Source organism: Apteryx rowi, unplaced genomic scaffold (genome assembly GCF_003343035.1).
Source record: "Apteryx rowi isolate R43461 unplaced genomic scaffold, aptRow1 scaffold_30, whole genome shotgun sequence".
In the NCBI taxonomy this organism is placed as follows: Eukaryota; Metazoa; Chordata; class Aves; order Apterygiformes; family Apterygidae; genus Apteryx; species Apteryx rowi.
In genome coordinates, this window is record NW_020449419.1 from 706,934 (window position 1) to 725,056 (window position 18,123).

At 42.0% G+C, this 18,123-nt stretch overlaps 1 protein-coding gene across 1 annotated transcript in view; it reads right to left on the minus strand.

Moving 5' to 3' along the window:
* ARID5B (AT-rich interaction domain 5B) overlaps positions 1-18,123 on the minus strand; it is a 95,049-nt gene that overhangs the window by 15,166 nt on the left and 61,760 nt on the right. Inside the window, exons 3-6 of the mRNA XM_026069987.1 lie at positions 16,417-16,529; positions 9,616-9,820; positions 7,235-7,287; positions 38-135 (exon numbers count right to left, since the gene is read on the minus strand). Coding sequence (XP_025925772.1) covers positions 38-135; positions 7,235-7,287; positions 9,616-9,820; positions 16,417-16,529 — 469 coding nt within the window. The remainder of the gene's footprint in view (positions 1-37; positions 136-7,234; positions 7,288-9,615; positions 9,821-16,416; positions 16,530-18,123) is intronic.

The window sequence follows — 18,123 nt, forward strand, 5'->3', positions numbered from 1 at the left end:
TCATTATTAAACAAGCATTTCAGATTTGTTATCTTACCTTTCATAATGTCTGCGAGTACATGTAGCAGCACTTGTGCTTCCAGGGTTACCACCTAATTCATCATAAATATGTTTCCATTGTCGACGGGCTGTTATCTGTAAAAATGGCAATGGAAAATTTAATCTTGCATCTTTACAGATTCTACAGCATTTGAGTTCACAACAACAAATGCATGTGTGACACTTTCAGAACAGCATGTACTACCAGCACTATAAAAGCCCCTACAGAATATACGGCGTGCACAGAGCTTTGGGTGTCTTTTTGTTTTTTTTTTTAAGTTAACACCATGTCTATTTTATTCCTCTCTAAAATGGAGTGATCTGCCTGATTCATTATCAAGTCACAAGCGATATAGCCTCACAAAAGAGAAGCTCAATCAATATAGGGTCATTAACCATCAGAAGTTATGCAGACAAATCCCACCGTGAATTATGAAAATGAAGCTCGAACCAAACTCAGCACAAATAATGATTACATAGTTATTTTAACTGAATTAGAGAAAATAAATCTGCTGCAAAATCCAAATCTACCACAGAATTCTGTAAATCCACAAAAGCAGAGTCCGTAACTCTATATGTTACAAGCTGTTTATTTTTATCCATTTATGACAGTTAAATATATAGATCAAATACTAATGAAATCTTAACATACTCCAATGTTAATATTTAAGCTATGTACTTTATTGGACCACGCTGATGAAAATAAACATCTTGTAACATATTGAGTTGCATACCATGGTTCTGTTTTTTTTTTGTACAGAAATTAGGATTATACAGAATAACAGATGGAAGACCTGGCAAAAGAATTGTTTCTGAATACCACTTCATTATTTTATATATTCCACTGTATTTAAAACAGGAAGAAAAACAGGAATAGGACAAGCACAACAGATCACCCTCCTCTGCCTGCAGCTCATAAAGAGGGCCAGTGGAAAATTGTGGGGGGAAGGCTAGGGCAATTTGGGGAGAATTTTATCATTTTCTGTGGAATGATGTGGATTTTAATATATTCAGCCCTGGAGGCTTCTCCAGAGTTCCCCACAGAGCAGTCAATGGCGTTTACTGAGGAGCTAAAGGCAGCAATCAGAAGAAAACAAATATTACAGCTTGCAATCTGAGGTCTGTAATTTTAATCTAAAGAAGAGGAGCTGGCTACTGTCATTAAATATTACAGGCTAAGAGGTGCTTTTTTCAGCTCTACATAAAAGGAAAGTCCTTCCTTTGCTGAAATTATTCTCTAAAGGCAAAAGGATGGCTGGAGACCCATTATTTGATAATGTTACAATTCCTTCAAGTTCATTGTTTGCCCAGTTCTTAGAAATCATCAGCACCTCCCACTCACTACTGGTATCTCTAGATAGTTTGCACCTATAGATATTTGCAAAAAGGAAGCATTTTATCTTAAACCCCATTTAAAGCAAAATGGACTGACTGCATTCACTAATTTTATTCTGTCTTCTGCGGCCAACCCAAAGACCAGAGGTGCGAGATGCCACAATTGAGGGATAAATTCTGCACAGACGAATGATTTAAATAGCAGATCAAACTCATCCGATGAAAAGGCTCATTTTAAGTCAGTTTTGTTTAGGTTCTTAAGCCACTTCTCCACCGTGCAACCCACACTGCTACCGTTTGTTATTTCAGAAGGGGTTAAAGATCTGAAGTCCTGATGAACGTCATCTCCTGGGAATATAAATGGAGGCTCTTTCTCCAACCCGAAAGGTCCAAAAAGAGCTGGCCTGAGCCCCCACTGCGGAGGAGCCCTGGGAGGGCAGAGGCATGGCCAGACGGCCCATGCCTCCTGATGGCTCCCCAAAATCGCCGATGCCCTCTGGACCGCGGCAAGCGGCTTTGTATTAACTGGAGCTTCTGGCAGCCTCGGGGGCGAGGGGAGCAACGGCGCACACAGCCGACCTGGGCGCTGCGCCTCTGAAACCACTCGATCGTTACTGGCGTCCCTCTCCTCTGGGCAGTTTGGGATAACAGTATTTACACAGACATTTGCCCAGCTTTATCCAGTTCTGCCTCTGCAGCGGACCAGAACTCCTCGGCAATTAGCAAAGTCGTGCTCTCCCACGTACGGAGCTCCGTTTAAATCTGTCATTCCCCCAAACGATTGTTATTCTAACAAAGCCTGGGGTTGAGCTCTCCCCTGCTCTGCAAAGTTCAGTTTTTATGCTTAATAAACTTCAAAGGACTCAAGTAAGTGATAAATTACATCCTTAAACAAAACGCAGCCCTGTGGAAACTTCGCCACTGTCATGCAGGGCAGCATCGCCGGAGCCGGATGCTCAYGTTGGCCACGTCCAGATAAAGTACGTCCTTCTCGTCTCACCGAAGTCCCTCCCGGTCGCTTCCAGTGAGAAAAAACCTCCTGAGGAGCCAGGGAAGGGCAGTGCTTGGCAATGCTCTGCCTGTGGTTATCGTTCATACCGAAAACGCCTGCCTCGGCCACTTTACACAGCGGTTTCCAACTCTGACAGGGCTCATATGTGTTCCTGCTTAGGAACATGCCTCTGGCTGGGGCACATGGGAAACAGAAAGCCAGGTAACAAAAGGTACGGAAACGTTAAAATATTTTGGTTGCCTGAGCAGATAATTTCCCATAAACTATCAAAAGCAAAGTGCCATTTTCTTAAAGGCATGGAAGTGGAGTGGACTAAGACCACGCAGACTCTGCAAGAGCTTTAACAAATATTTCCTGAGCACTTTCAATACACAGTCTTGGTTAGTTCATCTTAAGTTTCCTGGCAAAAGCTGACACGTTCCAGTTGACAGYGTTACAGAGGACAAAGTTCCCTCGTTGCCTTCGATCTCCAGTCTGCTCTTTTCCCTGCTCCCACCAGTATATATATATATATATCCCTCACAGCGCTCACATTTTTAAGGGTGCAGGATGCTCCTGGTTCCCCCATCAATCAAGGGAATTGCATAGGTCCGTCTYGTCTCCTACAGCTTTCCATTCCAGCGCTGGTTTTAGTCTTGAAGCAGTCTTCTGGTTTCCAACCCCTCTGCACAATTTGCTCCAACCTATAGATCCACAATCCTAGGGCTGGGCCCACCAAGAGCAACCAAAGAAAAGCAGTGATCTTAGCTGTTAAAGTAGGGGATTGTTTATACAAAGCTTTTATTGGTGGCTTCTGCTTTGAGAAATCTTAAAGGTCTTCTGCACCACAGCAACAAATCTAATGGGGGATTTTCTGGTCATGGCATGTGATCTTCACAAAGCTCTTCAAAACAGAGCTCTCGGTGTTAGTTTAGTTCTGTATGACACAAGCACAGGTATTTTGGATGCCACTGATATGTCAGCTTCTTTGGGCCTGCTCAGACGCAGAATTTTGGTAGTTGTTGATCAGTAATTTTTTAAAACTAAAGCACTTTATTGTGGCTTCCAGGAGGCAGCAGCTAAATGCGATCCTGCTGACCTTCAGCGAAATTTAGGCTGCTGCAGACCAAAGATTAAGCCCCATCTAATGTTCTTTTTAACCTTAATCTTTCTAAGAGATCTTCAGGTTGTCCATTCAGCACCACAGTCTCCTGCCAAGACGAACATGCCAAGGCATTCCTTGTGTGTTGACTCCAAAGGGAAGATGCCACTTCATGACTTGCCAAAGACAACTCTTTGGATAATCCCTGGAAGTTTCCCATCTATGAACATCTGCTTGCTTTACTCAYTTCATTTAGGATGACTGAGAAAATCCCAGGCCGTGGTTGTTCAATGTCACTGCAGCTGAGCCATCTACAATGCGACATTGTTTTGAAATTTCATCTAGGGATTTGGGGATAKTTTAAATCATTCACTGCTGTGAGGTGCTCTCAGGTCTGCTATACAGAGTACTTTCCAATGCGCTCTCTTATTATTATAAGCAAAGATGCTTATTTCATGTATCTTTGTTTAAGAGAAACATAATCCCACAAATTCCAGAGAGATGGCTTCATCTGGTGAGGAGTTAGAACAATTTGCATGGGTTTCTATTCTTATTAAGCCTGTACTGTGCTTAAGAAGAATACTGTCCCAAGAAGTACATGGGACTGCAATATTACACAGCTACAGATGACAACTTCCTAAGAATTAGTAATCAAACAGAAAATGGAGAGATGAGAAAAGACTCTTAAAAATACTCTAATGGAGAGCCCTTAAATAAAAGCATACGACACACGGTGATGACTTGACACTACTAAATAGCCCATATGTACAGGTAACACCTTCTGTCAAGCTTAACTGGAACCATCCCAGCACCTGATACGTGACAATTAAGGAAAGACTGGCAGATGGTTAAGAAACTTGTCGCCTGCACCTCAAATCCAATCCCTGGCTGTTTTCATTCACCTTTCGATCCTTAAGCGACAGAACCGGACTCAGAGGTCTTGCATTGCTTGGCAAGTCTGAGTGGAAGCCRAGAAACACTGTACATAATCCCTGCTTCCTTGTCAGAGATGTTTTTAAAGCCCTGTAAAAGCATCTGTACGTGTACAAGGTGGATAGGGCAGGGGATGAAAGTGAAAATGGGCCGATCACCATTCTTCTGCCAAACCCAAGGATGTAAAGTTTGCAACTGATCTCACTGGGAAAGCTTCTACGCTCCCTAGTCAAAAACTAGTTAACTGACCAATTCTCAGTTCCAATAAGTCTCAGTTCCTTTTATTTGCTGCCTGTTTATAAAATGGTTGTCACATGCTGAAGCCAAATATCCATTTGTAAGCGTTCTTTTCCTTACAATACTTACAAGAGAAAAGACACACTTCTATCTTAACACACAAACCAGAAACTTGTGAAACTTTAAAGCAAGTTAAAGATGATGAAGCCCTTAAAACGGACCAATGACTCATCTAAGTCAGACAGTTGGGTCCATGTAGATAAATGTATGTTAATCAGGATAGGCTCCTGTCACCCTAAATTTGAGGAAGCCTTTGTTCTGCGCGTGACATCTCATCATCAACAGATATTGGCATAATCTGGTCATTACTGCATTACAGCACTCACTTGAAATTTCAAATATGGGGCTAAGTAGATATAAGATCCTGGAACTAATACTGAGGTCTATATCATCCCAGTCATTTGCTGCCTTGCTGAAGAACAAAACAAGAACCAAACACAAAAGCCTCCCATCAATGTTCACCATGATAAAATATACACAGTCAGCTGCAGCTTGGCAAACTCAGTCAGTGTAAAATGGATATAAAATTAAAGAAAAAAGAGGGTGGATAGGTCAAAGTATTGCAACAGCTATTGGTTTAACATTCAGGGCTGTAAAACAAAGGCAGATCCATATTGAGGATGAGATCATTAACAGAAAAGGATGAGGTTGGGCAGCCTCATGCTCCATGTACAACCTAACTCGCATCCACACAGTCCTCTGAACCTCAGCTCTTCTGCACAGAAAACAGGAAAGACACTCACATCCATAAAAACTGGATCAGGCCCCTCTCACTTCAGCCCCAGTCACTCCCAAACCACAGCTGGCCTGAGCTACGCTTCCTTTGCCATTTACTGACCAGCAAGCGTTTTCCAAGTTTCTTGTCTATGGAGAGTAAGCATAATTGGTACATTTTCCTCAAAGAGGACAAATGCCCCTCACCATCAGAGTGCATGTGTYGGTGAGACAAGGACAGGAGCTTTGAGACGAGGATGGACTGATGCTACTTGACATGGATGCTCACTTACGGGATCCTTCACATTTCTGCTGCTGTTGGTAGACCTGCCTCTGTGGCCTTGTGCTCACAGCCTCACTGCCCCAGTCCTCCCTCCACACATGCAGGTTCACCTTCTTCAGCATCTCTAAACCCACCCCTTCCTCTCTCGTTCTGGCACTCAACCTCAGCTCTCTCCAGCAAACCACCACTTGGGCATCCCAGTCCCTTCGAGCAGGTCCCAAATGTTGCTGTGACATTATCTGCCTCCCTGAGCATTCTGCCCATGTCACTCCCCGCTCAGCCTCCTTTGCTTGCACTCTGGATCAAATTCAAGTTTTTAGCCCTCATCTTCATTGCACTTTACAACTCACAGCAATGACTCCTGGCTCATAATTGCTGTAACTATATAGCTGCAGCAGCTAATCATGCATATACACCCACGAGCACACATACGCACACCCCTGTACATAAGCGTGGTATGTGTTGATTAATGAAAGATACAGAAATAACAGAAGCCGAATCCAGCATACAGTTTTGTTGAGAACGTTAGCGTTCTTGTTTCACAAAACCCTAACCACGCCCACGCTAATAAACCCGGGCTGTTAATTTAGAGAACAATACGCTTTATTGAATGGAAAGAAAACAGCAAGTTGTATATTTTCGTTCAAATGACTTTCAGTTTCTTGATAGTGCGTTTCTTGTCATTTCTCTACAGCACAGATATGTCCCAGATTACTTCGTAAACAAAGCAAAAATAATTTCTTTCATCCAACTGCGGCAGGAACTGAACAACTTAATCTGATCATCGTGTGCAAAGAAAATATTTCCAATGACGACATCTTCCTATGTCAATTGGTTTTTATTACAGATGTCATCTCTATGTGCCATATTAATGCAGCTCTTTCTTCTCATTTCAAGATTTTAATCTAAGTTTGCTGCTCTAATATTTTATTGGTTCAAAATACATGCTGTAAAATCCACGGCCATCAAATTTTCCTGTGAGCTAAAAATAAACTGCTCTTGTCAGATATGGTTAGCTGATAAAAAGTGTCAGAAACTTTTCTGAATTACTTTGATAACTTCCTGTTTATGTGGTACTGACCCTTGTCTAATAAAGATCTTTTACACTTGGAATAAGAGAAGATACTGCAGCATACTATTCCTTAATGGACAATGCTGATTACTTCTGAAAGCCTTTAATACATTTCCCATATTAGACATGAACAGATGTCAGGGATGTTGCCAAGTGAAATTTCTTTTATGCAATCTTGGCTTGTTGTACAATAATAGCCCTTTCTCAACATGGGAAAAAATTACAGACCCAACTAATTTCCTTGACAGGGAAGAGTTACATATGTTTTCCACTTGTAGTTTTTACGACAAGTTTACAATTTTGCCAAACCTGGAACTAATTGGGACTGTTTCCAAAAATGGTCCAATAAACCCACAATGTGTACAGCTAGCCTAAAATGCAGCAAATGATTGTTTGCTTTTACATTTTTTTCTAACAGGGAAAAGTTAGATTGCACAATTATTTCATTTAAGTTACTTAAACACTTACTGTTTCATATCCTCCCAGTTTTTGAGCAGCTTGAAACATAGTCCAAAGGTTAACTGTTAGAGGGACAATAAGTATTTAGATAAGCATTGCATTAACCAACATATTTCAAAGAAATGTTAATTAAACAGTTAAAAAAAAGAAAAATAGAAAAAAAATGCTCACAGCCTCTGAAAAAGCTCCTGTGAAACAATTTGCAAAGACATATTTACATAATCTGAAGAGTAAATATTAGCCCACACTATATATATTTTTTTAATTACATATAAGAGAACACACTTAGATTGCTTTACAGGACTGGAAAAGTATCCTGAGACAAAGGTAATGGGCTCATTTGACTTTGCTGATAAGAAACACAGTATAATGGCTGTAACACGTTTCCATAACTTTGATAATAAAAATTACTCATTGGAAAGAATGTTGGTTTTAATTATTTGTTTAGCACTGATTTCATTAACAAGCAAGCATGAGCTGCACACTGGCTCACGGAGAATGCCTATTGATTAAACAACAATATCCAACATTTACTGCAGCCCAGATAATGTCCTTCATCATCAATAAACAATGGGCTGCGCTCGAATGGGTCCTACAGGAATGAACCCGGGGGAGCCCAAATGAGAAGGACCAAAATAACTACGGAAGGGGTGGTCGTGCCTTGCCCACAGTCATGGGCTGGGAGGCTCAGAGGCGTCTCCCCCAAAAGATGCACTGGGAGATGCTTGTTGCCTGCTCCATCACTCTTCCCCCTTGTGTGCTTTTCCTCAATGTCCCATGGGGCCACTGTTTGCTGCTGGGGTGTCTTAATTTTCTTTTAATTGATAGAAGAATAATTGATAATAATTGAATAATTGAACTTGACAAAAGGCCTATGCACCACGCCACCAACAAACGGTGATTCCCAATAGACATACAACGAGGATTTGGGGCCAGACTTGGCCATGACACCGTGCGTCACAGAGGACCGGCTCTATTCCCCCACAGGGGAACGCTACGCTGTAGTGAACATATTGATTCTTCCTACTAATGTAGTTATTCTGGCAATGTTTGCACAGCTCTTGCTGGACAAATACAGAGCCTGGTCCTGCAAACATTTCTGCTTTTCTCAGCATACTTACTTTTGGCTTTTAAGTATTTGTCGGATCAGGTCCCTAATTTATAATGAATGTCAGGCAACTTTTGGTGTATTTCAGCTAAATGTTAGCAGAGGACCCCATCCCTGGTGGAGAATTTCAGAAATAATGCTCCAGCTTGTCTTTCGAGCCCACCCTGTCCCCTCGCTTGAGGGAGCGCAGAATAAAACGGGGGGAAAAAAATCACTCTTCAACACAAAAGTGTTCTGAAAGCCTCATTGAACCTTGTACCGTTTCAGAGCTATCAAGAGCTTTGCTTAGGCCTTGATTTAATCTGAATCAATGCATAATGCAACGAAGCTGTTCATAGTACATTAATTTTACTTCCATTTCAAGCAGCCAGTTTTCAGACAAACACTGTAATCATTCGGAGTTATATAAGTTTATAATGGCTGCTGGAGGCCTGTTGCAATCAGTGCCAATTGCTATTAGGTATGTAAATTGTTATGTAAAACATACAGGTTTGACATTCTTCATCAAAATAACACATGGTTTTAATCTGGGAGATAAATTAGAGTAAATAGTATTTCAATCCATGGAGTCCTCCCTTTAAGTAATTAAAGTATCATTCAACCTATAGATAAGGAGGAAAAATACCCCCATTTACAGCTTTTGTTGGAAATGCTGAAAGATCTACACTTGCATTGCAATATTTATGTAAAATTTAGTTGCAACTGTATCTTCTCCACCTACAACTGCTTTACAGATTGTGGCACTACGAACTGTACATGCCAAAGCAATTCTAAACGTTGCATTCTGTATTAAACAGATACGGTCTGGTTTTATATTCTCTGAAGTCAGTAATTTATTAACTATAAACACATTTTTGTGCTTAAAAATATGATCCCTTTTGTGCCTTTCTTGACCACCTTTAAATGTCTTCCTTTAATATTTGTCCTTTCATAAAGAACATCTGGGCACAATAAAGATACGTCATATTATTAACTCAGAAGAAAGGCATTACAGACGCTGCAGATTTACAAAACAGAAAACTAGAGAGTTTTCAGCATGCCTATTTCTAGTCATAATCAGCGGATTTAAACCTATAAATATCCGGCAGCAACTACCCCAGAAGGAAGCGATGCAAATCTAGGCATAAGAGACAGTAAAATGCCTGGACTGGAAAATTTGTAGATATAAACATGGTCCCCCCATCCATAAGGCTTTAAAATAGGCTCTGTGTGCAAATGCTTTCTCCTGAGAAGCCAAACCATTCTAAAATGTCAACAAGAAAGTGAGAAAAAGGATACTTACTCTGCTTAAAACCTAAATAGGGTATTCGTTCAATTGGTGTTTTCCTTTCTTTCATATATTTATAAAGTGCCACAAGGAAAGCCTGCTCATCAGCTCTGCATTCTTCACCTACGGCAATCTTTGATTTATCCTCACTTGAGCCTTTTTTACAGTTGCTGTTGTTACTCTTGGGTTTGGGCAAAGCTGACTTAGCCTCACATTTTACCTGGGAAAAGAAAAGATGTCACATCAGATCTGGGTAACCTTTAATTTTCACTTAAGGAATAAATACCCTCTCCTAACAGAATGGCTTGCTGAAAAAAATGAAGGCCAAACCATGCAACTGCGTTTGAGGGGAAACAAAGGAAGCTATTTATAGAGCTAAATGTCTTGTTCTGAATCTTAGTCACAACATTTTTAAATAGCCACATCTTTAAATCATTATAACCCATCGGTAATGCTCTCCAGCTCTGCATTTTTATGACTATACATTGCTATGTCACAGACAGCTCCCATCCCTCGCATACACTTGCCATTAGCAAGTCTAATAATAACCCTCATTGCAGGATTGACACGGAGTGCTGCCGACTCCCGTAGACAACCCTTGGAGCTGAGGGTGCTCAGCTCCTTCCAGGAACGCTCCGCAGCCAGCTCTGGAAAGATGCCTTCTTCTCTCCTTTGGCCCACCAGAAGAGATGCAAACCTTGGCAAGCCTCCCCTGGGCAGAGCTCTCAACACACATCAGTGGAGGGTCTGCTGCAGCGCAGGCTTAAGGCAAGAGGCTTTGAGCATCTGCTTAAAGTTAAGCACAGCCCTCAGCATTTAGCAGAAGGAAGAGGCGGGTAACAGGAGCTGCTGCTGGTAGACACCAGCAGCCTCCGTGCACGTGAGTCCCAAAGCTCGGCGCTTCCCGCTGACCTCGCCAGCACGAGCGTGCCAGTCAGGAAGCCAACAAATTGGAACCACTTTACTTCTCATCAGCATTCAAAACAAGGGGGAAAATATCCAGTGAGACTGGCTTAATCCTGCAGTCCTCCTGAAGATAATCCTCCCATTGAACCAGGCAAATTACAATTCGAGTCTTCCCACAGTTTATGTATACAAATAACAAAAGAGCACACCCTTGCAAACTGATTTTTAAAAGCTCTCCAAACAAACCATGTCCAAGACAGGATCAATACATTTCCAGTGAAATACTGCAAGTCCTCTACTACGAGGCAGCAGAGGTGGTCACGGGCTGTATTTTGGGTATGTGCTGTCCCTTCAGCGCTCTTAAACCTTGTAAGGAGCCTTCTGACGGCTCCATACCCCAACCAAGCCAGGTCTGCTGTGCTCCCAGAGGGACGAGGGAGACTGTAAAAGTCAGTATTTGGGAATTTAGGCGCAGAGTGGTGTATCTCGCTGACGAGGAAGGCAGGAGTTTCGGGGAGCATTTTGGCACAGCTGGCACCAACCCTTCCATAGCCTCCAGTAAACCGTTGACTCCTTCATCCTCCCCACTCCTAAACCAGGTGCTTCATGGGCACTTGTCGACATTTCAGAGGTAAGTGCTGTGAAGAGCATTATGTAAACGTCATAAAAAAAGAGCAAATATACCATGGGAAAGACTAACCAGGATATGCTTATTTTGTCTCAGGAAAGCTACCCTGTGTTCAGGCTCAAGGAAAGAAAAGTCTTTTCCTTTACATTCCTCCAGAGTATTAACTTTGCAAAAAGCACTGATTTAAGGCTAGCTGTATCCACAGTCTTCCACAGACATTAGACAAGGCAACGCTGGGTACCCAACCAGAGGCCACAGAGAGAGAGAAGTGGCCACAATTTTTGATGTTATTCAGTGTTGCTGAAAAAACTCTCCCTGCTGGACATTGCAGGGTACAGGCTTGCTCCTCCCAGGGACTTGRAAATGGATTTCCTGCAAGACTTTTCTTGATCCCTTTACTCCTGAGGTGTGTTTCCTCCATTGCCCAATATTCTCTGGTCTGATGTTAAACAGAGAGATTATCTTCCTACGGCATAAGACATCAGGCTTTGCCTTTCAGTCGTAGATAATGCTTACTGATTAAGCTTCTGTAAAGATCCTGAATTTCATCCAAAACTCAGTGAAGCTAGTGGGAATTTTTCCTATTAAATGAGCTTTGGATTGGCTCACTCCAGTTTTCAGTTCAGAGCTGTAATTCCTTAATTTTTTTACTTTGGCTCCTTGCAAAATTATTTAACGGCTTCCTCTTACAAAGTTCAAATTACATTGTCATAATTTTCAATGCCATACCAAAGACTGGGTTAGCACTCCCAATAGGAACCCATAATTTCAATAAATTTAGAATTTTTAATTTGAGCTGTAAAATTGTTGCAAGCTAAAACTTGGAACAAATTCTCTGAGCCTGGGAACAATTTTTTGGTTTTGAAGCCCACTTGCTAGTTAAGAATCTATCTATCTATCCATCTACCTCCACCTTTTTAATATGTTTTCTTTTTCAAACTGGGCAATTCAGAACTATGTTTGCAATGCTGGCCTGGGCCTGAATGCTAAATCAGATCAAGGCTCACTTATATGAAAGCAAACTAATGGTAAGGGACGTTACTCTCAAGGAGACATTAGGAAACAAAGAAAATAACATATAAAAGAAGCCGTTGGGAGTGAGAAAACCCCATGTTACACACAACCTCTTTCTCTCCAGTGTTCAGAGAAGAGAGGTCAAAGCGCCTGTCGAACTCAAAAGCGCCCAAGCGCAAAGAGAGGAGGCTAAGCAGTGTCAGATTCAATGAACCTCTGATGAGGGCTGCAATGTTTCATCCATTCAGTGCTCAAGGCACGGGCCTCATTTCTGGAACGTCACCACCACGTGACAGGAGATATGAATGACTGCCATGGCCAAGGATTAATGGGAACCGAAAGGGCCAGGTGCCATCCCAGACAACGCCAGTGTAAATCCAGCATAAATGCATCCAAGCCCCTTAGAGCCATGCCAGATTTGCACCAGGGACCGGCAACTGACCTAACTTCACTCTCAAAACACAAGGTTGAATCTTCCTAGAAGACAAAGATCTGGACAAAGGTACTGAACAAGGAATTTTACTTGGCTATACTCTCTTTTCTGGTCTGCTCCCAAAGCCTTAATGATTGTGTTACAAAGGGAACGTCCAATTTCTGCTGGAGGAATTCAAGGTCTTTTGCTGTAGACCTGCTACGAGTTAATATGTCCAAAAGGAAACAGGCGGTGGAGGCCCAGGCAGCCCTTCCAGAGTCTGTCCGCAGACAGCCGGGAGCCTATGGACGTGGACTCTGAAAACATCTGACCATGGTTTACTATCCCTTCAGTCAGAAGTGTATGATCCACGACCAAATGGCAGGTGAACACTCATGGATACACCCGTATGTTTGCTTTCTCCTGCCAGAGGTCACACACACACCAGACCACTACAGAACTTTATTTAAGAGTTTCAATCAGATAATGTCTGAGGCTCTCAGAATAAATCTTCAGGTCTGAGAGCGTGCCAGGCCACCTGTGGCTGCAAGAAAAGCATATGCTGGCAACTTTTAAACTAATTTCCCAGACCTGGCCACACAGATGAAGTGAGAGATTTATTTCAGCATTTGCACTAGGAGACGTAATGAACAGATTCATTTGGGGACAATTTCCATGTTTAGCAAGTTAATCCTTTCAGCTCTTCAAACTGGTCAGACCAGGCGGTTTTAGCAAGTCTTACAATGTGTTTTTAGACACTCTGAATGGGCACGCTCTTTGGGGGGCACTAAGCCAGAAGAGCATGCGGGGACAGCGAAGTTCACAGTGGAGTCCGCATGACACGAAAATCTGTCCAGCCCTGGTGGCACATGAAGTATGAAAGCCTCTACTTTCCTGGGAGTGTTTGGCGAGAAGAGAGTTTGAGATGCGCCTTTCCATGAGAGCTGATCCTGCCTCAGTAGATGACCCTGTATTTTTTCAATTTTTGCATTCCCAACCGGGGAGGGACCTCCTCCCCCAGGGCCCTTCCCAGAAGGTAGAAGATGGATGCAGTGGCCAGGAGAGAGACCAAAAGCAAGAAGTTGTACATGAGCGAGCCACTTCCCCTGGCAGCACCCGTGGGGCCAGGACCGCGCTGCTTGTCTGTCCTGCTGTCGTTCTATTTTTAACAAGTCACCTAGATGGGAATTTACTCAGAACTACTCATACCAAACCAAATGCTTTTCCGCATCAGATAACAGTGAAAGTCTACAAAACGATCTGCTCATGGTTCAAGGCAAACATGCCCTCATGAACTAAGTTGTAAGGACTTAGAAAGATTGCTAGTCATTGGCAGATAAAAACAAGAAATTCAGCAAGTCATTACAACCATGTGGTTTGCGTTGGGCTTGACAGGCTCAAAACCAGAGTCTCCAGAATGCCACTTCTTCCACCATGTCCCTCAACCCAAACCGTACAGCCACTGCGTCTCCATCACACCCGTCTCCCTGCCATCCCTGAAATCGGGCTGCTGTCAGACACAGGGGATGACACACGCACCGAGGATAAAAGCAGCACAACTTCTAGCCAAAAGGGACTCTAGCTGGAGCAAGAGTATGGCCAGGACCACTGCCAAAACATTTTGGTATCTGACACAAGTGGATTTGTCCTGTTTACACTAGCAGTTTTCAACACCGCTTTCCGTGGACCCATTGACAGCATTAGCCAGAGATGGAGTGAGGACAGAGGACGAAAATCTGTGGTGAAGCACATGGAGCCTAGGATGATCACTTAACCACAGAAGGTGGATCTCCATCCCCTCTTCTCCCCAAAATGCACCTCCCCTTCTCCCCCAGAAAGCTATCAGCAGCAACTCAAACTGCATAAAGTGCAAAACATCTGCTCTAGCGGGTTTCTGATTCACTGCCCACCCCCCTTTAAAGTACAGCCACAGCCCGGAGACACAGATTGATGCGAAGAGCCACAGTGAAGTCAGTGGGACTACGAGCAAGGACGCTACATCATGAACACGTCTATTATTTATAATGAAATTAAGCTGGCCAAGATAATTAATGCTATTAATATCTGCACAATGATGAGCACAGTATGACTAGATAAATAGGCGGAATTACTTCTTATCTGAAATATCGTCACATTTGACTAGTAGGGTGAACCCAAATATAAACAGAGTGGATAAACAATTTGGTATGAAGTGTTACTGTTGTTTTTAATTATCTCATACCTATATATCAGGTGCTGAAGAGGCACAACTACTCACGCCACAGTCCAGGGTGCTTTGACAACACAGTCCATGCTGCATTTTGCTGGTAACGTTTTAACACGAGAACTGTCCGGGGGGAGGGGGAATTGAGGCAAACTGAGACATTTTCACACTGTGGATTTTGCACATTCTTCCACAGAGCAAAACGTTCAGGCAAAGGCTAGCGCGCGCGCGGCGGGACCCTGCCACCCGGCGCCCCCGGCTCCACCACCTCTCCCCACGGCCGGCCAATGCCACCGCGCAGGCTCCCGGGGAGCGCGACGGGGCACAAAAAGGAGCGAAACGCTGACTTCGGGACAGAGCGCCGTCATGAACTCCGGCCTTTTTCACCATCACCAACAGAAGGCTCAATTTTCCCCGAACTCCTAGGAAGAGGAGGAGGAGGAGGAGGAGGAGGAATTTAATCTGCCCTCCTACGAGAAAAGGGAGAGTCCAGCACTTCCACTCGACCTCTTTAACCTCCTAATCTCCCAGGACATTCGCTGCCTGCAATGATACCAGCCTAAACGCACCTACAGACTCACTGTATTTCCCAAAGAGATAGTCACAACAACACACAAATGCTTTGCAGACACGCATCCGTCTAATTTATGGAAACAATGGATTCAAGAGGAGCTGACCTAAAAATTCGGTCTAGGCAAATGTGCTTAGCTGGTGCTCAGGAGTATCGCAGTGACCAAGTTCGCTCACAGATAAGCACCTACAAGTATTGCTCTCTCTAAGTAATTTTCCATCTTTACATCTCACAGTTTCGAATTAAATCATCTTGAAAGGAGCCATTTGTGCCATTTTTTTTTTCTTTAAGAGAAAACCAAATTCCTATTTAAAACCACAGAGACAACACAGAAAATAGGACGTAAATTAAACTACAGAAATGTCACTTTAAAATAATTTTAAGGGAAAGACACAAATGCACAAATGTCTAAGAAACAAGTCTGAAAACACAGACCAGAGATGTAGTTTTTACTCGCAGCATGGGCTAAGCACTGCAGCAAATACAGCACACTCCTTAAAAACATGTACTATTCAACACACAGCTCACCGCTTGGTATTAAAGAGCCAGCCCAGATTTTTAAACTTTTGTTCTGAATTTCCTCCCTTTTTTTTTTTTTTTTTTTTGGTTTTATTTTAAGTCAGGATCTTAACATCACGGCAATGCCGTTTGTGTATGCTTCTTAGAAACCATTATTTAAAGGCAGCTCTTGTTTCATACTCTGTTTATCTTCAAACTTATATTTAGAAGTACATTGTAACAGGGTGAGCTGCTCACTGGTTTATTTTTAATTTGAAGATACAGCCACAAAATATGTTTGTGTGTCACAGAATGTGGAAGTTAACACTGGATGCCAGGAAGGCTTAAGCACTACCAGTTACCAACAAGCTGATAGCATTAGGTTGTTAGGTGATTATAGTTGCTGGTAACTTTGAACACAGATGTGATTTAAAGTGAAGAACAGAACTATTGAAAAAAACTGCATTTCTCTCCCCAAGAAAATAAGTTACTTTCTAAATTTGAAACAGCATGCTGGGAAACAAAGGCAGAGCTGTATCTAAAAAAGGAGAACGTACTGAAAGGAATATTATTAAGTGATTTACCTTGGCAACAGCTTTGCTTTCGGAATTATTGTTGGAATCCTTAATGCCGTTTAATGAATCTCTTCTCTGTGGGCATGGCTTCTTTTTGCGTGGTCTGCCTTTAAGATTTGGCGCTGAAAATTAATGGAGAACAATTTGAGCACACTGTCTTATACACGGATTCTTAACAGCTGAAAGCATAATAAATAATTCCCCTACAATCAGTCACAGAAATGTACACATCTGTCTATAGTAAATGCTCGTTATGAGGTTCCCGTCCTCCATGGATTACGTCTTGACACACTATATGTTTCTATATCATATTCCCCAAGGCTAATCTATTCTACTTTCACATATCTAATTAATACAAAGTCAAACATTGGTCTCCAAAGGACACAGAGAGAAAGCACAAATATTTCTCAATGGTACAAAAAGAACAAAATTGAATATTAATAGGGTACTTTGCATTAATCAGCCTACTGCATTTATTATAATTATTTTTAATCTTCAAGTAAGAGTACTAACTAGCATTTTCAACTTTGGGAAACATCTGTTTTTGGAAATGTTCTGAAATATTAAAACTCCTTACAGTTCCAAGAAATGTTTATATATCCTGTCACTCTTGTCAAAGTTCTTCTAAAAAAGTAAAAAAAAAAAAATTACCCGAGTCCTGAAATGGATCAAAAAACTTAGCAACAAGTTCTAGAAGTAGACCAGTACTGAAATAAGTGATTGATTGTTTCATAAGGGTTAGACACCACACATATAAATTAACACGAACCACTTTCATTTTTGTGCAGTTCTTAGGATGCTTTGATAAAAGAGCTCTGAAATAACACACTGACTAAACCCTAACCATGCTGAGCCATATGTAGAAAGGGATATGGATTATAGCAAAAAAAATCAGATTCATCTTTTGATAACGATGTTACAGTACAAATTATGACCACATATAGAAATACTAGATAAAGCAGCTGTTTGCTCATTATTACGTGTCCTGCCTGTTTTCAGATTTAAAAATGAGTCTCCGACTACTAGAGCAACATTTAAAATGATAAACAATCATTAACTAATGACTGTACTGAAGAAGTAATTTGCTTTAAACCTTTAATTTCTAGGTAACCATTGTTTTCATTACTTAAAGGGATGATTGGAACAATGTCAGAAATCTAAACACCACAAACCTCTTGAGTGCCTCCTAATTGTTTCTAATCTTACATTTGTCACACAGTAAGCCAGTGGTTTCAGGACATTTTACATTTTAATTAGTTTGCAAACACAATAAAGGCTGCTAATTTGATTTTATAGTTTGAATAACAGTGTCATATTTGGTCTGCTTAAAGAAAAAGAAAAGCCATGGGTTTAAGACCAAAAGTCCACAAGACACATCCTTTTTCTTCCCCCAGCACTGACACGCAGTAAAAATATACGCATGTGTGTGTGCATGTGTGTAAGTCCGTATTTGGGTAGATACAAAAATATATGTTTAACTCCCTGTAGAAATCTCTCCACATATCTCCAGCGAAGCACATTCTGCTTCCTGAAAAGTACTGCGGAAAGCGATTCGGCAATTGCCGTCGGAGGCTAACATGCAAAAGCAAACAAAGAGATAAAGAAATTGTTACCCATTCCAGCCGACAAACATCTGCCTGATTTATATCTGCACTCATGAGTGCTACGGCGTGCGCCTGCCCACCGCCCCACCGCCGCCACTGCCGCCGCCGCCGC